Source organism: Cyanistes caeruleus, chromosome Z, assembly GCF_971803275.1.
Source record: "Cyanistes caeruleus chromosome Z, bCyaCae1.hap1.1, whole genome shotgun sequence".
Lineage (NCBI taxonomy): Eukaryota > Metazoa > Chordata > Aves > Passeriformes > Paridae > Cyanistes > Cyanistes caeruleus.
The window spans coordinates 26484772-26501732 of record NC_141732.1 but is presented as its reverse complement, the minus strand read 5'-3'; the positions used below and the strand labels follow the sequence as shown (position 1 = coordinate 26501732).

Genomic DNA, 16961 nt, shown 5'->3' with positions numbered 1-16961 from the left:
GGGGGGAACCTGTAGTCCAAATGATGATGTTCTTGACTTGATTCCTGATTTTTCTCACATCAAATATTATATTACATGTGATTATATACATTCCCTTTTTATGCACATAAAAGGCAGGACAGAAGAAAGTCCTGCAATTTTTCAGGTGAGAGAATGAAATACCAGTAGACTACAATGCCCAGCTTTGCAGAAAATGAGCTTAGCATCAGTACAAAAACATCAGTTTTAACATCAGTTAGAATGTTCACCCACAAACATCATTGCTGAATTTGCCTTGCTCTGATCATATCACATAATTTACCAAGCTTATCTAGTGAGTGAAACAAGTGGCTGACATAAAGTGTTGCCCAAGCAGAAAATGAACCGCAGCCAATTATCAGGGAACATGAGTAAATTACTGGATACCAGCTTAAAGCAAAATAAATTATCTACATTTTATTTCTTGTGTCTAAGGTCTTGTGACCTTACAGAATCCATATCAAACTCAAGAGATATGGTATTTTTTAAGCTCACAAATCATTGTGAACATAGACATAAATAAAGAAAAATGAATTCCAGAAACACATACTGCAGTGACTAAGCACTCTAGATTATGTGTTTTTTATACTTCAAAATTCAAAACAAAGTGTGTGTTGGAAAGGAAATCAGAAGTGTGGATTGAATAGGCCTATACAGGTCTTCTTGAACAATCAAAAGTTACAGGTAAATTTGATTTTGAACCTGAAATAGTGCTATTTTACTCAATTTGGTGCCATTTGATTTAGATGGCTATGATTTACTCTTCAGCTGTTTTCTCATTCACAGATGTCAATATGTGGATGAATGATCCAGTGCAATGTGCAGCTTTAAATTTTATTTTTTTTTTAAGTTTACCTCACATGTGAGTGTTTGCTTGCTGTATTTTATCCTGAGGGATTTAAAAGTCATCAGAAGAGGGGTTGAAAAGCACCTGGGTTTCTCTGGGTTTGGAGTCATGTCCAGCCAGTCCCTTACAGAGCTTAGACAAGAACCCCAGCTTATGCCACTGCCATTGGCCTTAGGACTTAAGACAGTCACCACCCTGACTCCTTAAAGGTCATGAGGCTTCCTGGGCTTTCTGTGCTCTCCCAAAAAAGTCTTAAGGTTTCCTATCCAGGATACATGTTGCAAAACCCAGGAATCAAAATTATGCTGGGCCAGTTTTGCTTTCTGCTCATTTTTGGGGTAGATCTCACCCCATTCACAGTGTAGAACAGACTGACAGTCTCTGTCCATTATGGATGGTAGCAGGACCATCTGGGGATCATTTCAGCAGCTTGAAGGCTTCTGGCTAGAAGGCTTCTGTTGCTGCAGGGAGCAAGAATGATGAGGCAAAGGCAGTGATGAGCTCTCTGTTCTGGGGGTGCCACACTGCTGCTGTGGGTGCCACTGCTGAGCCAGGGTGGAGCAGCTACAGTGCAGAGTGGTGCCCTACATATATTTACATTTTTCATGCCAGATTTCTTATTGGGCATGAATCACTTTTGTCAATCTATTTCAGTGGTTTGGCCTACTGCGAGAAATCAAAGGTCCTCATTTCTTCCCAGGACAGGATGCCTCTTAACATTGGTGCTGCTGTTGCAGATTCCTGTTTGGTTTATATGACAAGCTGCTCTCTTAAATGTAACGAGGGTGGAAAGTTTAGAAATTCAAGAAGTCCCTAGCAAAAAAATCCCCCTTCCTTGTTCATCAGTGTATACTCAAGAAATAAATGGGACACAGTTTTGGGAAGAGAACCAGTGTTACAAACACCTGCCCTCTTTGGTGAAGAAAGCTGCTCTGTTCTCAGCAGTGCAGGCTAGTGCAGTTTTCCCCCTGCAGACCCTCTCTGAAGCAATCAATTTCACTCTAGCATCAGTCCTGTGAATGTCTGAACAAGTCATCTTAGTAGCACACAATGGTTTGGGTTGGAAGAGTCCTTAAAGATAATTTTCTTCAACCTAGCCGTGATGGGCAGGGACACTTTCCACTAGGCCAGGCTATTCCAAGTTCCATCCATCCTGTCTTTGAACAATTCCAGGCATGAGGTACTCACAGCTTTTCTGGGCAGCCTCTTCCAGTGCTCAGCTCCCTACAATACACATCTGTTAGCTCATGTAGCCAACATGCAACCCATATTCTCTACCTGTACAATTCATAGATCTTAGAGCTATAATTATGCTAATTAGATATGATTTCAGATGAGATTTTCAGATAAAACAAGGCAGGAAATTTCACCTTTAACCTGATATATCTGTCCTAGTACTTTTAATTGAGCTGGTTGCAATGAGCCTTTGTAAGAAAGTAAGTCGAAACAAAGAGCTTTAGCTGCAAGTAATCCACTTTCTCTTCTCCTTTTTAGTGGACTGGAGGGAGGCATTTTCCCTCTGACTTTGACCATTGTTTAATTTAATCTGATAGGTTTTGTCTGTTTTCTGGATTAATCATTATTTGCCTCTCTGTCATTTACGACCAGGTTTGTGCAAATGGAAACTGGTGACTCAGAGGGATTGTTCTCGGACTTTCTCTTCAGATTCTGCAGAAAACATCATGACAGCTTTTCCGGAGCGTTCCCTGAAAAAAACACAGTGTACTAACTCTATGTCCCGGTCGGTGTGGCTGGGCTTGATTGCTCTGTGTGCCTCTGTATCTTTCCGCCTGCCTCTGAACCAAGCTTATTTATGTAAAGGCTACTTGTGTAAATGAAAATGCTGTTGTTCCAAAGAACACAGGCAAACAGTCAAACAGTGTATTGAGTTTCTAGCTGGCATAAACCCAAGGCCTTGGTGCTTTGTACAAAGAGTCCCCAGCTTGTGAGTGCGCAATACGATGGAAAGCAGAGACAGGGCCTGTCATCAAAAAGATTTTCCATGATTTGGAGTCTCCATTACAAGAAACACCCAAAAATGTGTATTTACAGGTATATCTATCTTTGTATTATGAATTTCTGCTGTCGATATTCTGAATAATTAACATTTGAAAACAAAGGTCTAGAGGACTAACACAGCAATAATAAACAGAGACAAGCAGTGCCCTGAAGTGTCGTGAGGTAACAGAGTGGGAAACATATGCAATGAAACATCTACAATGCTCAAAAACACCATATGTTGCTTTGCCAAGAACTCTAGCTGTGCCACTTAACTGAGTATTAGTCATGGACTAGGCCACCCTCCTGGGAGGGAATTGGAGTTAATGATCCTGCCTTTAGAGGCTTCACAATGCAGGAGCCCTCTCCAACCACAAGTTTGCAGTCTTCTTTTGCAGCAGGGACCATCATCCTTGTTAAGTCTTTTACTGTGATATAGTCAATAAAAATACATTTTGAAAGACCAGTTAAAAAGTGATTTCTAATGAAGTTCTAGAATATTAATACTCCACAAGCCTTGGGGTGTTAGTATCCCTTGATGCCTTTTGGAAACAAAGGACCTGCCCTACTGGATGGTAGATCCCTCCCAGCTCACCTTCCTACACTATGGGCAAGGACATGTCTGGGAATCCAGGCAGGAAGTTTGGCCAGTGCCCACTGACTTGGTTCATGCTGATTCTTTTTCTCTGTTAGGCAGATGTTGCCACCGCAAAGTGGCCCCAAATCTGCCAGGTTGCTCAATGCTGCAAGGAATTTTGATTCTCAACACAGTTCAGAAAATGGAAGGAAGAGGCAAGTTGTCCATAAAATGGTAAAGGACTAAGCAGTGAATGCCATTGTGTCACTGTATGTTTAGCTATGATATAGCTTCATCTTGGACACTCTATTTTGTTTGAAACAGCTCAGAAAAAGTCCAAGAATTGAGAAGTTCCAGGAAAAAAAGTGCAAGATTTATGAAGATAGAGAACAAGTTTCCTATGATAAAAATATGAATAATTTAAGACTCTTCAGACTGGGAAGGGGCAGAACTCAACTATACTCACTATAAAAAAAATTAAAAAACTTAGAAAAACCCCAGCTTTATTTACTGTAGAATAGTGAGTGATTTGAAGGAGGTGGCTATTTCCATAAGCTCTTCCAACACAATAACTCAACACTACCTGAAATAAACCTAGAAGGTTCCAGACAAGAACAAGAGGTGGGTCTTCACAAAAATCACTTAACTTGGATCAATCATTGTTCCAAAACATTGTAAATGATAAAAAGGGCTTTTTCATGTAAATGATAAAAGTTTGGATTTTCAAAATATCTCAATACATTGATAGGAAAAGTCCATATAGGTTTACTAAACAAAAAAAACCCCAAAAATCCACCACCTAAAACTTACCAAGTTCTTCTAGGTCTTCCCCACCCTTTTATCTGGACTAAAGAAGTCTCATTAAAAGTTGTCTGGTCATATTTTATAGGGCTATTTAAACCAACTTTTCTGTTAATAATATCAAGCTAGTCAGTAATCTGTCCTTTTTTGTGAAAATATTTATGACTTGAAAAATACTTAAAAATGCTAGGCAAATATTCGTAAGTGAATGGAAAGAATTTGAATTTATCTGTGAAATGGTTAGTAAGATTAGTAAATCCATCTGCACACATAAGTTTAGCTTGGAGGGTGGAGGTTCTGATCAGTGTCACAAGCTTAAGATTGTGCAATTGCTTATGAAAACTGGATTTAAAATGCATTGGATTTGCTTTCAGTTCAAACTATGCACATAGTCTAATTCATTATCTTTTGAGCTTAATTAGCTGAATGCCAAAAGCAAAAGCAACTTCCGCCTCAAAATGGGAAGAGAATATTCCCATGCAAGTCCTGACTTCTTAGAAAAGCAGCAAAAAAAGCAAGAACAACTTTAATCAAGAGCAGCATTAAGAAGCCCATGTAGATGACAAAATTTCTGCTTTCCCTGTCCACTTCTACCTGACCCTGATCAGGATGTTCCTGCTTGAGGTTACTCCTGAAATCTTGTTCATGTCTTAACAATTTATGGGGGTTTTTCATGCATATTCCAGGTGCAGTAAAGGAATAGAAAATGTCTGTGTGGCTGAACTCTGACTTGAAATCTCTAGTATCCAAGGAAACAGAGAAAACACATGAGCAACTCCTCTTGTAAAAAGTTAAACCAAATTATCATTTTACTTCTCTGAGGGACTTACTATCTCACTCAGATAAGCCAATGTAAAAATATTTTAAATGTCAAAGTGGAACTCACAGTGCAAAATATAGATCCTAGTCTCAAGTACCCTAGTTCTTAACAGGGTTTTCATCCTTGGGTGTAATTCTGGCCTATTGAAATCACAAAGATGAATCACAGGTAATTATTTGTCTTCCAAACCCTGGATTTTCTCTCAAGATGAGATGCTGATTGCAGACAGCTTGAAACTGGACATATTTTCCCACAGCTTGCTAGTTTATGCCTGCCTGTAAAAAGAAGGTTATAGTAATGAGGTGATTAAGCAAAAACTGAGATGTACTGGAGGGAAAATACTAAAATACTATACAGTAATCTCAAAATAATCACAAAAGGAAAGTTATCTCATATTTATTATCTCAAAATAATCTAATATATTTACTAGAGTTTATCTACTGTTGCACAGAAATGAGAACTTCTGGAGTGCTAGGAAAAATGGTTCTGTCTGGAGCTTTCCATTGCAGGAGGGCACTCACAATATGAGTGAAAAAGAGAAGAAATTTTTAGGCAAGTGGTATGGATAACTGGCCCTTTTGATCTGCTTATGTATCCAGGCAAAAGCCATGTAATGCTGATTCCTTTCAGATAGATAGGCAGATAGACAGTAGATAGATAGATAGATAGATAGATAGATAGATAGATAGATAGATAGATAGATAGAAAGCCAGTGTCATTATCCAGACATTTCAATGAATAACCAGGTGCAGACAAACCCTCAGGCATAACAGAAAGGGGCCAAGATGGGGCACAGAAACTGTGTCTAAGTTTCCTTGCTTATTTTTAGAATTAAGGAAAAAAGGAAATGTAATGTCTCCATGATATTCTGTGCAAGACAGAGGTGTAACCCTTGGCTTAAAGTGTTGTGCTTTGGTATTTCCCCGTGACGTACACACATTCCTGATCCTGATGGGCTGCCTAAGGGAGAGTTCACATTTGCCATTTTGTCTCTCATCTGATTTTCAGATCCAGAAGAGAGACAAATTTGACTGCTGGGAGTCCAAATTGTCCAAATACATCATGACTTTTTATTGTATCACTTATTAGGTAAAAAGCAGACAGGGAAGAGCTGCCCAGTCCTGGGTCTAGACAGTCCCAGCCAGTCTAAATGTACACACACACACCTGTGTATGCACCTATAAGCATACACTCCACAAGCAGAGAGAAGAAGACAAGGCTAAATGAATCTGGCTATAAGTGTAGTCTCTATACAGGCATAAAAACTGCACTGTGTTTTAGTGGAGGAAGGTCAGAGCCCTCTAACAAAGGTGCTGGAGCAGGTGTGCAGTCCATCAGACTGTGGAGTCATGCAGACCCCTAAGAAAGCTACAGGCTTACAGAGAAGCCTTGGCTGTGATGAGCTAGCAGTCTGATTCTCTAATCTGAGTCTGAGCTCTAATCTCTCCTTGCACATTAAAGCAATTAATTTCTAGATGTCCCCAGTGTGATGGAAACCTTAGCATCTACAGGGTAGTGGAAATTCAAAAGGAGATAGACTAAAACTTTGCAATTGTAATGACTTCAAAGTGAATCCAACTATTCTGGGAGGGGGAGGTGTCTAATGGTTGTTTTTTTGCTGATATGGGCTAGGTTCAACTTACTCTCAGAAGAACAAATCAGGACTCCACACTGCACAGCCATAACTGCCTTGGTCGGTATTCAGGCCAGCAACCACCTCCAGCAGCTGTGGACACTGACAACCTACAGCTACATCAGAATGTGCAATTAAACAAAACAAATCAACAGTTATCCCATGGAATTTGCTTAGCCTAATCACTGTATTAAAGAGTCAAAAATGACCTGTTGTGAAGATGCACTTTATAGCCTGTGCTGGGGCCAATTTTCCTCCTGGGCCAGCTCTGCTCTTTAAACAATAACACTCAGGGAATGGTGTGGCTGAGAAATTCCTGTTAATGTTTACTGTGTTGCATAGAAGAGGTTGTTCATTTCTGAAAAGAGTATCAGGTTTAACCTGATGTGGCCACCAAGAGTTCATTTTAGAGCAGACCATTCTGGCACTCATCTTCAGATGAGTGATTTCACTGAAGGATGGCTTTCTGTGTCTTAGAACATCCACATAATAGAAGAGAAACAATTCATCATCCTGTATTTTATGATCACACAATCACAGAATCAACTAGTTTGGAAAAGACCTCAGAGATCATCAGCTCCAACTTCTGACCTAACAACTTCATATCAACTAAACCATGTCACAGAGTGCCATGTCCAGTCTTTTTTTGAACACCTCCAGGGAGAGTGACTCCACACCTCCCTGGGCTGCCCATTCCAATGCCCAACCACTCTTTCTACATAGAATTTTTTTCTTATGTCCAATAAATGTCCAGCCTAAACCTGGTCTGGCACAGCTTAAGGGACTCTGTTCTCTCATCCTGTCACTGGTTTCCTGGGAGAAGAGGCTGATCCCCACCTGACTACAGCCTCCTTTCAGGGAGTTGTAGAGAGTGATAAGGTCTCCCTGAGCCTCCTTTTCTTCAGGCTAAACACCCCCAGCTCCCTCAGCTGCTCCTCATAGGACTTGTGTCCCAGACTCTTCACCAGCCTTGCTGCCCTTCTCTGGACACGCTCCAGCACCTCACCATCCCTCCTGAACTGGGAGCTCAGCACAGCACACAGCACTCAGGTGTGGCCTCACCAGTGCTGAGTACAGGGAAGAATGACCCCCCTGCTCCTGCTGGCCACACTGCTCCTGATCCAGGCCAGGAGCCATTGGCTTACCTGGCCATGTGAGCACACTGCTGGCTCATGTCCAGCTGGCTGTCACCAGCACCTCCAGGTCCCTTTCTGCCTGGGCACTGTCCAGCCACTCTGTCCCCAGCCTGTAACATTGCAGGGGGTTGTTGTGACCAAAGTGTGGGACTTAGTACATGGTCCTGTTAAACTTTGTATTGTTGGACTCAGCCCATCTATCCAGCCCATCTATCCAGCCTATTCAGGTTCCTCTGCAGAGCCCTGCTATCCTCCAGCATATTGACACACACTCCCAGCTTGGGAGCAAATTTGCTGATGGTGGGCTCAATCCCCTCATCTGGATCATCAGTGAAGGTGTTAAACAGGGCCCAGCAGAGGCCCCTGAGGGACACCACTGGTGCCTGGCCACCAGCTGGATGCAGCACCGCTCACCACCACTCCCTGGGCTGGGCCATCCAGCCAGTTCCTAACCCAGCACAGAGTGCTCCTGTCCAAGCCATGGGCTGCCAGCTTCTCCAGGAATGTGCTGTGGGACAGTGTCAAAGGCTTTGCTGAAATCCAGATAGACAACATCCACAGCCTTCCCTGCACCCAGGTGGGTCAGCTGGTCACAAAAGGACATCAGGTTGGTCAGGCAGGACCTGCCCCTCCTAAACCCATGCTGGCTGGGTCTGATCTCCCAGCTCTTCTGTGGGTGCTGTGTGATCACACTCAGGATGATCTGCTCCATAACCTTGCCGGGCACTGAGGCCAGGCTGACAGAGCAGGCTGCAGATCACAGCATCATAGAATATCCTGGGCTGAAAGGAAACCAGAGGGATCATCAGAGGCCAACTCCTTTCTCTGCACAGGACACATGAAGAATCATGCCATGTACCTGAGAGTATTTTCCGAACACTTCTTGAGCTCTGTCAGGCTGGTGCTCCTTCCCTGGGGAGCCTGTTCCAGTGCCCAAACAACATCTGGGTGAAGAACCTTCCCTGATACCCAGCCTAAACCTCCCCTGACACAACTTCAGGCCATTCCCTCACATCCTGTCATTGTCACCACAGAGCAGAGGTCAGTGCCTGCCCCTCCTCTTCCCCTCCCAAGGAAGCTGTCACTGCAGTGAGGTCTCCCCTCAGTCTCCTCCAGGCTGAACAGACCAAGTGACCTCAGCCACTCCTCACACGGCTTCCCCCCAAGGCCCTTCACCATCCTCATGGCCCTCCTTTGGACACTCCCGAACACCCCAATGTCTTTTTTGTGTTGTGGCACCCAGACCTGCCCCCAGCACTGGAGGAGAGGCTGCCCCAGCTCAGAGCAGAGCAGGACAATCCCCTCCCTTGCCCGGCTGTGATGCTGGGCCTGATGCACCCCAGGACACCGGGGCCCTCCTGCCTGACAGGGCACTGCTGGCTCAGGGTCAGCTTGTCATTGACCAGGAATCTTTCTGCAGAGTTTTCTTTCCTCTCTCTTACCTCTCCTCAGTGATTACCCCTTCTAGAGTCTTCAGCATCCAAATGCACTTTCACAGCTGGAAAGATGTGTGGGCTGCAGACAAAAAAACCCCGCTGTCCAAAGAGACTTTACTGCTTCTTGCTTGAGCAATGCATTGATTTTAGTTTGAAGGTTTCTTCCTAGGAAAATTAATGTGTACAACTATAAGGTCTCTAATAAAATGTGATATGCTCAGCATCACAGGAACCAAGTTTAATTAATTAAAAGAGAGGCTGTTTTTCCTGATTTGAGAACAGCAGGAAGAGAACAGGAAGCAGAGAGCTGCAAATGCTCCTGTCTGGTGATGAATACTGCGCAGTATGAGGAAGAGGGAAGTTGAAGTGCTGGGATTATAGTGTGTGAATTTTTTGAGCTGTGCAGTTATTTGCTGACCTTTTCCACCAGGGCTTTGCTGCCATTACAGGACATCCAAATAGGACATGTAGGGAGGCAAATGGGGTCTCAGACTTAGAGGACTTCACCTTCCTTATAAAAATCATCCTTATATGCTGCTCAATGCATTTAAAGTGGTTGTGGTTAGGACCACCAAAAATAAAGCTACCACACATTCCACTCCATGATGTCATCTGTCTTTAAGTTTGGGGACCATCCTGACACAAGTTAAGATCACCAGAAATTATATGTATAGGGAAGTCCTAAAGGTTTTCACTGAAATCCATAATTTTTTAGGCTTCTGAACCTAAAAAATGTAGTATTTAGTAGGGACCCTCCATTTCAGAACAGGAGCACTGACACAATGTACTGCAGTGGTCCCAGGGAGACAAATGCTGGTTTTACTGGCATTGCTGGCATTGTAAACTGACATTACTGAATCTGACAAAGAAATTTGTGGACCAAAGAGAAATGTATGTGTTCTCTTCATGCTTGACAACAAGTTATGCTGAAAGTTTTAGAGCAGTGGTGGCTGTGATGAGAAGTGTCACAGGATGGGGCTTACATACATGCAGGGTTTGGTGCAGATGAGAGATATCTAAGCAAGAGGGCTTCCAAATACCTGGTAATATTGTGGCATTGTGGATACAGGAATGGCTCTGTTCAGCTGTCAGTTTAGACCTGTTCAGGCAGCTTCAGCAACAGAGGATTTGCAGAATGGGAAGCTCTTGGCACAGCTGAGGATGTACCTGCACCGAAGGCAGGAAAAGGGTGCTTGTTAGTATGACAGAAAAAGAGCAAGCTGTTACTCCCACATGCTTGTTGTGTCCCAGGCAGGCATTCCAGCTGAGCAGGTCTGGGTCTTCCTCAGTGGCAGCCCATGGAACAGGGAAGAGCTTCAGAGGAATGCACCTGGAGCCAGTGCCAGAGACCCTCTGTGGGGTGGAAAATGTGCTTTCTTCATCTCCAGGTCTGGGTCCAAACCCAGGGAGGAGTCCAGCCTGCCCTAAGCACTATAAAGAAGGTAGGCAGCTCCTCATTATAGCATGATTTTGGGTAAGAAACAGAAAAAAGCTTTATCTCTACTTTTCCTCTGGACGTTTGTCTGCCCATGTGAAAGGAGAGTGAGGCTGGGGGACCCATTTAGGCACACAGCACTCCTGAGTGATCTCTGTGGCACTAGAGAAAGAAGCCAACAGTGGGAAGCAACATGAAGGCCAATAATTCTTGATTTTGTTACAAGAGGGTGCAGTTTGTCATCCAACTGTGCCCTGTTCAATGAAACAGACTGCAACATCCTAATGAGTGTAACCAGTATTGAGTACACAGTGTCTGCTTCCTTTTAACCTTGAGAGCCCTTGCACTTAACTTAATTGTTAACATTTTGCGAAGAGAGCAGAAAAAAAAAAGTACTACATAAAGCCAAAATCCATTTATTTTAGTGCAGAAGATGTGGAAAAGTCAGTGCTGGCAACTCGTGAGTGGTCCTTAATTTCTTCCAATATGCCAAGGGAAAACAAGTCCTATTTCATGCTCAGGGCTGTGGAAAAAAATTAACAAAGGTTAATAATTAAATGTCTACTCCTTATCCTGCAGCAAATCCTTCAAATATCCAGAAGATGCAAAGAGGCTGCAGCCTGGGAACAGAGTCCTGAAGCACCCTTACTGACCTGGGTGCTTTTTGCCCGGGCAAATAAGTAAATATTATAGAAGTCAGCATGAATAAACTGCAAGAATAAACTTTACCCTTGTACAGGAAGAGACAGGCAGACAGAAGTTAAAGTTTAGGATAATCTTTAGCTACCTCCCATTCAGTAAAACAATTTTTGTACAGTGAAAAGAGAAACAGATGAGAGGTGATATTGCATGCACATGAAATACACAAAACACTCTCCTAGTTGTTATACAAAAATGCAGTAGCTTTAATTATACTGAATGCTTTTGACAGAACTTCAAAATCTAAAGGATTAAAAGCTTTCTGACAGCTCCTGCAGTCAGTTATGGCTGAGTCAGCCAATAGCAATGCGTTGTGCATTTGGGAAAGATAACTTTAACCTGCACTGAAAAACAAGATGGAAGTGGGGAAAAAATATTACTGATTTTTCACTCTGCCACAGCAAGTGATAGCTCCCCTGGACAAAACTAGTGGATGCAGTGGGAAAGGAACAGAAATTGATACCTGTGCTCAGTTTATCCAAAGTGCTGAGTGGGTTTAATCATTAATAATTACCATTATGCACCAAGGAAATAATTGTCCCTGTTATCACAGGAGGGTTTTCATTTTTATGCTGTGAAGGATATAATGTGAAAGTGGCATTTTAGGCAGAGCTTTCGTAAGAGGTTTGGGGAATCCTGAATCACCCCCAAAATAACATGAGGACTAGAAGAAGACTGTAGGGGAGGGAAAGGGCAGGGTTTTTTCAGACTCACTGCACCTCTCCATCAGTATGCTCTGCCCCAGCCCACAGATATCCTCAGTAGTGAAATTTTGTCGCCCACCACTTTCCTCAGTGCACACAAGAATGCCAAGTGGCAGCTGTAATAAATTTACTGCCACTTTGAAGAAGAGGCCATCAGAAAATCATTGCCAATAAAAGTGGGCAAAAAAAGGCAAGGGAATTTGAAGTCTGAGAGTTTTGTTAGATCTTCTTTCTTTTCTGCACACCCGCCCCCCCACACCTCCCCCATCACTTTATAGCAATATATGCACATATTTTAAAACATGAACTTTTTTCTGTCTGTTATCAGACATTTCAACAACACTGCTAGTAACATCAGCCTGACAGGCCTAAATTGGATGAGATGATGAGAGAATTGGTCTACTGGCACAAACTGGCACAGTTCTGTTGAAACCAATGGGCTGTTTCAGTTCACATCTGCCGAGCCTTTTTCTCCTCTAGAAATCACCCTCTCATTTCATACCTCCCACAGTAAGTGAGATCAGGCAGGGATTTTCAGGTTTGCTCTGGTAGACCCTGCAAACAGAGGCACAACAAGAGAGAGCTCCTACCCTGAAGCCCATTGCTTTTGGTGTCACTGGCTGTGTACAGTGCCCTTGTGCATGGGACCCCGAGGCTGTTGCTCCTGAGGGGCTCATGTAGATTAATGACTTTGTACTGGCATTTTGACAGCACTAGCAAACCTTAAGCCAGGAGGGTTCAATACCCTAGGCACTGCACAAACATGGACTGGGACTCAAGTTGAAAAATAACCTTTTCTGTCATACCCATCACTCTGCAAAAATTACCCAGTTTTCACTGACAAGCAGTCCTCTTAGCTGTCAAAATCTGCCTCACATGTTCGGCACTCAGAATTAAATATCTTAAATAAAACGGGTATTTTAGAAAGACAAATATATTCTACAGATGAGAAAAGCTATTTTTACATATCTAATTAGTCACACTTGGGAGCAATAATAGCACTACTTGGATTATGCTAAGTTATTAATATTATGCAAAATACAAGGTATCGGTTGTGTCATCATCTTTTTTCTTTTTATCGCTAGACCACAATTTCATCAAACAAAAACTTGTCATGTAAACTTTTTTTTTTTTTTTTTTTTTTTTCCAATTTTACCTCTCATATGAAGGCGCAAGTGTATTCATGCTAGAGGAGCAGGAAGGAGCAGAAATCCTGTCAGGAATCGAGATGCCAGGTGAGAACCCCACACTGTCTGGAGAGCACTGAGCACAGGAGCTGGTGCTTTCTCAAAGATGCTAATATGCAAGTTGAATTGTTTGGTGCTGACCCCTGCAAAAGGGCAGTACTTGCACTAGCTGTTGCCTTCTTTATAAAGGAATCAGCCAGTTTATCTGTGGTGGTGTGGGGCTGTAACCTGTTGCACTGGGAGGAGGATACCAGCTGACACACCCAGCCCCCTGGAGGCCCTGGCCAGCTCACATTGTGATGGACAGGACAGAGACCTTGGAGACTCCTTGGGTGGCCTGCTCCTGTTGGTTTTTGGCAACTGGAAGCTGCCAGTGCAGGACGTGTGCAGCAAAGAAAGATACAGAGACAGACCCTTGTTTGTCACCTGCTGGTCATGCAGTGAGATGTCTTGTGCCTGGAGAGAAGGTCACTGCCCCAGGCACTCACCCTGGTGGAACCAGGAGCTGCATGCACACAGAATCCAAAACACTAGATCAATGTCACACCATGGAATATATACTCTGGTGTGTCTGGGGAGTTTCCACCAAATTTAGTAACAGTGGACTTTGTTTTTCTTGGTGTATAATTTAGCATTCAGCCCTCTGTACTGCAAAAATTATTCCTCTTCTTTCTCTGAAATAATGTGTGTGAGTTTAAATAGATATTTATGTTTTGAACAAAGATCTTAATTGCATTTTTATATATGCATATATATGCATATATATATATATATATATATTCTCCTTACTAAGACAACCATCCTCCTTGTAAAGTTGTATTTGCTCCATTTAGTGGGCTGGATTGTATCTTTCCAAAGCAGACACTGACCTTCCAACAGGGTCCCATGGTCCAAAACTATACCCTGCTGCTCAAAGATTTGTTGACAGGCAGTACCAGTGTACCTACTCTTCCCTTCTTACACTTTCAACCCCCTCTGACAGGAATTAGAACATCACCTGCGTCCCTGACTGCCACCCCCAGAGCTCAGTAGTCACTTTGGATACTCTCCAGGTTTCCCAGAACTGTCACTGGTGCCTACAATTAAGAGCATCCTGGAGCAGCAGTCAGGGGGTCAGTCAAGCTCTGGCAGCCCTTCCCAACACCCAGGTCCCCAGCAGGCAGCAAACCTCTGCAGCAGCAGGTCAGGCTGGCAGCTGAGCCTCTGTCCCCTGCAGCAGGGAGTCACCTGCTGCTGCCGCTGCTGCCTCGTGGTGGCCTTGCACAGGTCAGGGTCAGCTGGCCCAAAGCTCACCTGAAAGCACAGCCAGGTTCCTCAGCCTTGAAGGCAGTGAACAAATTCCTTAGAGAAGCTGTGGATTCCCCATCCCTGGAAGCCAGGTTGGATAGGGCTCAGAAAAACTGGGTCTAGTGGAACATGTCCCTGCCTATGGCAGGGGAGTTTGAACTAGAGGGTCTTCAAGGTTCCTTCTCAGCCCATATAATTTTATCACACTATAGTTCTATGATTTTATGAACTTATGGCATAGTTATAGGCCTTCAGATAGAGAAGAACTCACCAGCTTTCATCCCTTACTTTTCCCAGAAGCTGCCCATGCTGTTTCACTGGGAACAGATCCTGCCTGCACCTGCATTGCAGCTGGGGCCTGGGGTTCTGGAAGCTGTTGCATGTCTGAGAAGATCCTGTCTATCTCTATTAGTTCCACTACATATTAATTTTCTTTCCTTTTTTATTTCCTTTAATATGTGGGAGATGTTCTTGTCTTCTGTCATGGTTTCTTTGTTACAAAAAGAATGACAAGGAAATTATCTTGGGTTCCTGCCTTGTAGGAGATTTTGCATAAGCAGAAATCACTTATTCAGCATAATCTCCTATGAACCTGTGCAAAAGGCTTTGGAAGCACATTAGAATAAAGCTGTCTTTAGCTAGCATGTGATTTTAGGGGAAAAATTTTTTTTTGCATACAAGGAAAACAAAAAGTCAGCACGCCACTCAAAGTTGGTTGAAATCACGTTTCAGCTGAAAATAGCACTGCTAATTTCCCTGGAGTCTCAGTACTGACACACAACTCAGCCTTGGAATGACTTTCTTGTTCCACACACCAGGCTTTGGGCAGTGATTTTAGCTGGGGATCCCTGGGTTTGGGGACAGAACTGGAGAGCCACATGGTTAAAGGAATATTTGCTAAGATTCTGTGGCCCCAAAGCGATGTCAAAACCTGTCAACAGAAAGACGCTGTGTTGTCCATAGCCCACTCCTGAAGCTCCACTGCAGAGTACACAGCCCCTTCCTTTTCCTCCTGGGTCTGGGCAGAGAGCTCACAGGAGTATAAAATGCTGTGGAGTCAAGATTGGTCTGGTGAAACTTTACCTATGAGAATGGATTAGAAAAGAAATATTTCAAGACTTTACCTACATAAGATACCAAGTGAACCTGACAGTATTAAGGCCAACACAACTTCTCTCTCTTTGCTTTGGCAAGGATTTTAGAAGACCCTTAGTACCAATTTTGTTCATCCAAAATCAGTATACCCTCCAAATCAGATATACTCATGAAGACACCATGCTGTCCATAAGGAAGATGAGGTCTGTTCGTGGAAGAAACCTCTCTGAGCTCTGTTCTACAGCCTCCCAGGACTCAGTCACAACTGAGAATGAAAAAATTACAAAACATAATCTGATAACCCTTTCACCTTTGAGACTGACTTACCTTATGTTTCCTCATTTTGATCTTCCATCACCAGCTTTCAGACATGCTTTCTCTCATTACCATGTTACTAGAGCAGTTCAGGCAATGCCTGCTTGGCAAAGCTGTCACAAAAGGTTCAATTTCAACCCGGGGACTCTGACACATAATTTTGCCGTTTTGCATGATGGGTGCAAAAAAGCAACTGCTGCCATCTCACTGACAAGTATGATGATCTGAATGCTTATCAGTCCAGGGACAGAAAATTGCTCATCTTAAAATAACCACTTTTTAAAATAAACTTATTAAATAACCAGAAGCTGCTCTCTGCCTGCCGCTGTGAGGAGGGGCGAGCCTCATGGAGCAGGAATGTGCCAGGCTAATGCAAATCCACACCTGTCATGGCAAAGCCTCTGTGACTCCTCTCCAATCCACTGCTGTTGTTTCTGGCTTGTGATAGCTGGAACTATGATCTTTTATTTTTAATATAGGTTCTCTTCCTCTTTTACTAGAGCATAAAAGGTAGGACAACTCAAATAAAGGGCAAGAGATCAGCCTATGACCAGGTGTCAGCATTGGGTAAGGACTTGGAAATTAAATATTTCCTTTCAGCTGCAATAACACACGTGCAATAATACATGTGGGTATGTTTTTGTCCACAAAGATTACCTTACAAAAGATATTACATGAAACACAATTCCTTGAGTGTTTGATTTTATTTTGTTTGGCAGTATCACTCTTCTTATGTTAAAATTAGAGGATTTTACTTCTTCACCTCCTCCAATTGAAATGCCATTATGTAACATTTTCTGTTATCATCCTAGTGACTAGAATACTTGGAAAGTCCCCTGCAAGTGCTCAAGTGTGTAGCTCAGGAGTAGAGCAGGAAGGTAGGTGGCACTGGCTGGTGCTTCCACAGTACACACTTGCATCCTCAAAAGACAGGAATACACCAGTGCCAGCTATCAAAATGCTGATAAGATAA

General features: G+C 43.1%; 1 protein-coding gene and 1 long non-coding RNA gene across 3 annotated transcripts in view; both read right to left on the bottom strand.

Annotated features, from left to right (window-relative positions):
- Positions 1-3928: 3928 nt before the first annotated feature.
- LOC111941299 (uncharacterized) lies at positions 3929-10439 on the bottom strand. 2 transcript variants are annotated; one of them, XR_015281083.1, is made up of 4 exons: positions 10307-10439; positions 9273-9431; positions 6705-6796; positions 3929-5336 (listed from the first exon to the last, which is right to left on the bottom strand). It is a non-coding gene; the product is annotated as an uncharacterized LOC111941299 (long non-coding RNA). The 2 variants fall into 2 exon arrangements; XR_002869946.2 differs by lacking the exons at positions 9273-9431; positions 10307-10439 and adding an exon at positions 6904-7406.
- Positions 10440-11101: 662 nt separating this feature from the next.
- FEM1C (fem-1 homolog C) overlaps positions 11102-16961 on the bottom strand; it is an 81542-nt gene continuing 75682 nt past the window's right edge. The window contains exon 5 of the mRNA XM_086869358.1: positions 11102-11224. Coding sequence (XP_086725484.1) covers positions 11173-11224 — 52 coding nt within the window. The 3' untranslated portion in view covers positions 11102-11172. The remainder of the gene's footprint in view (positions 11225-16961) is intronic.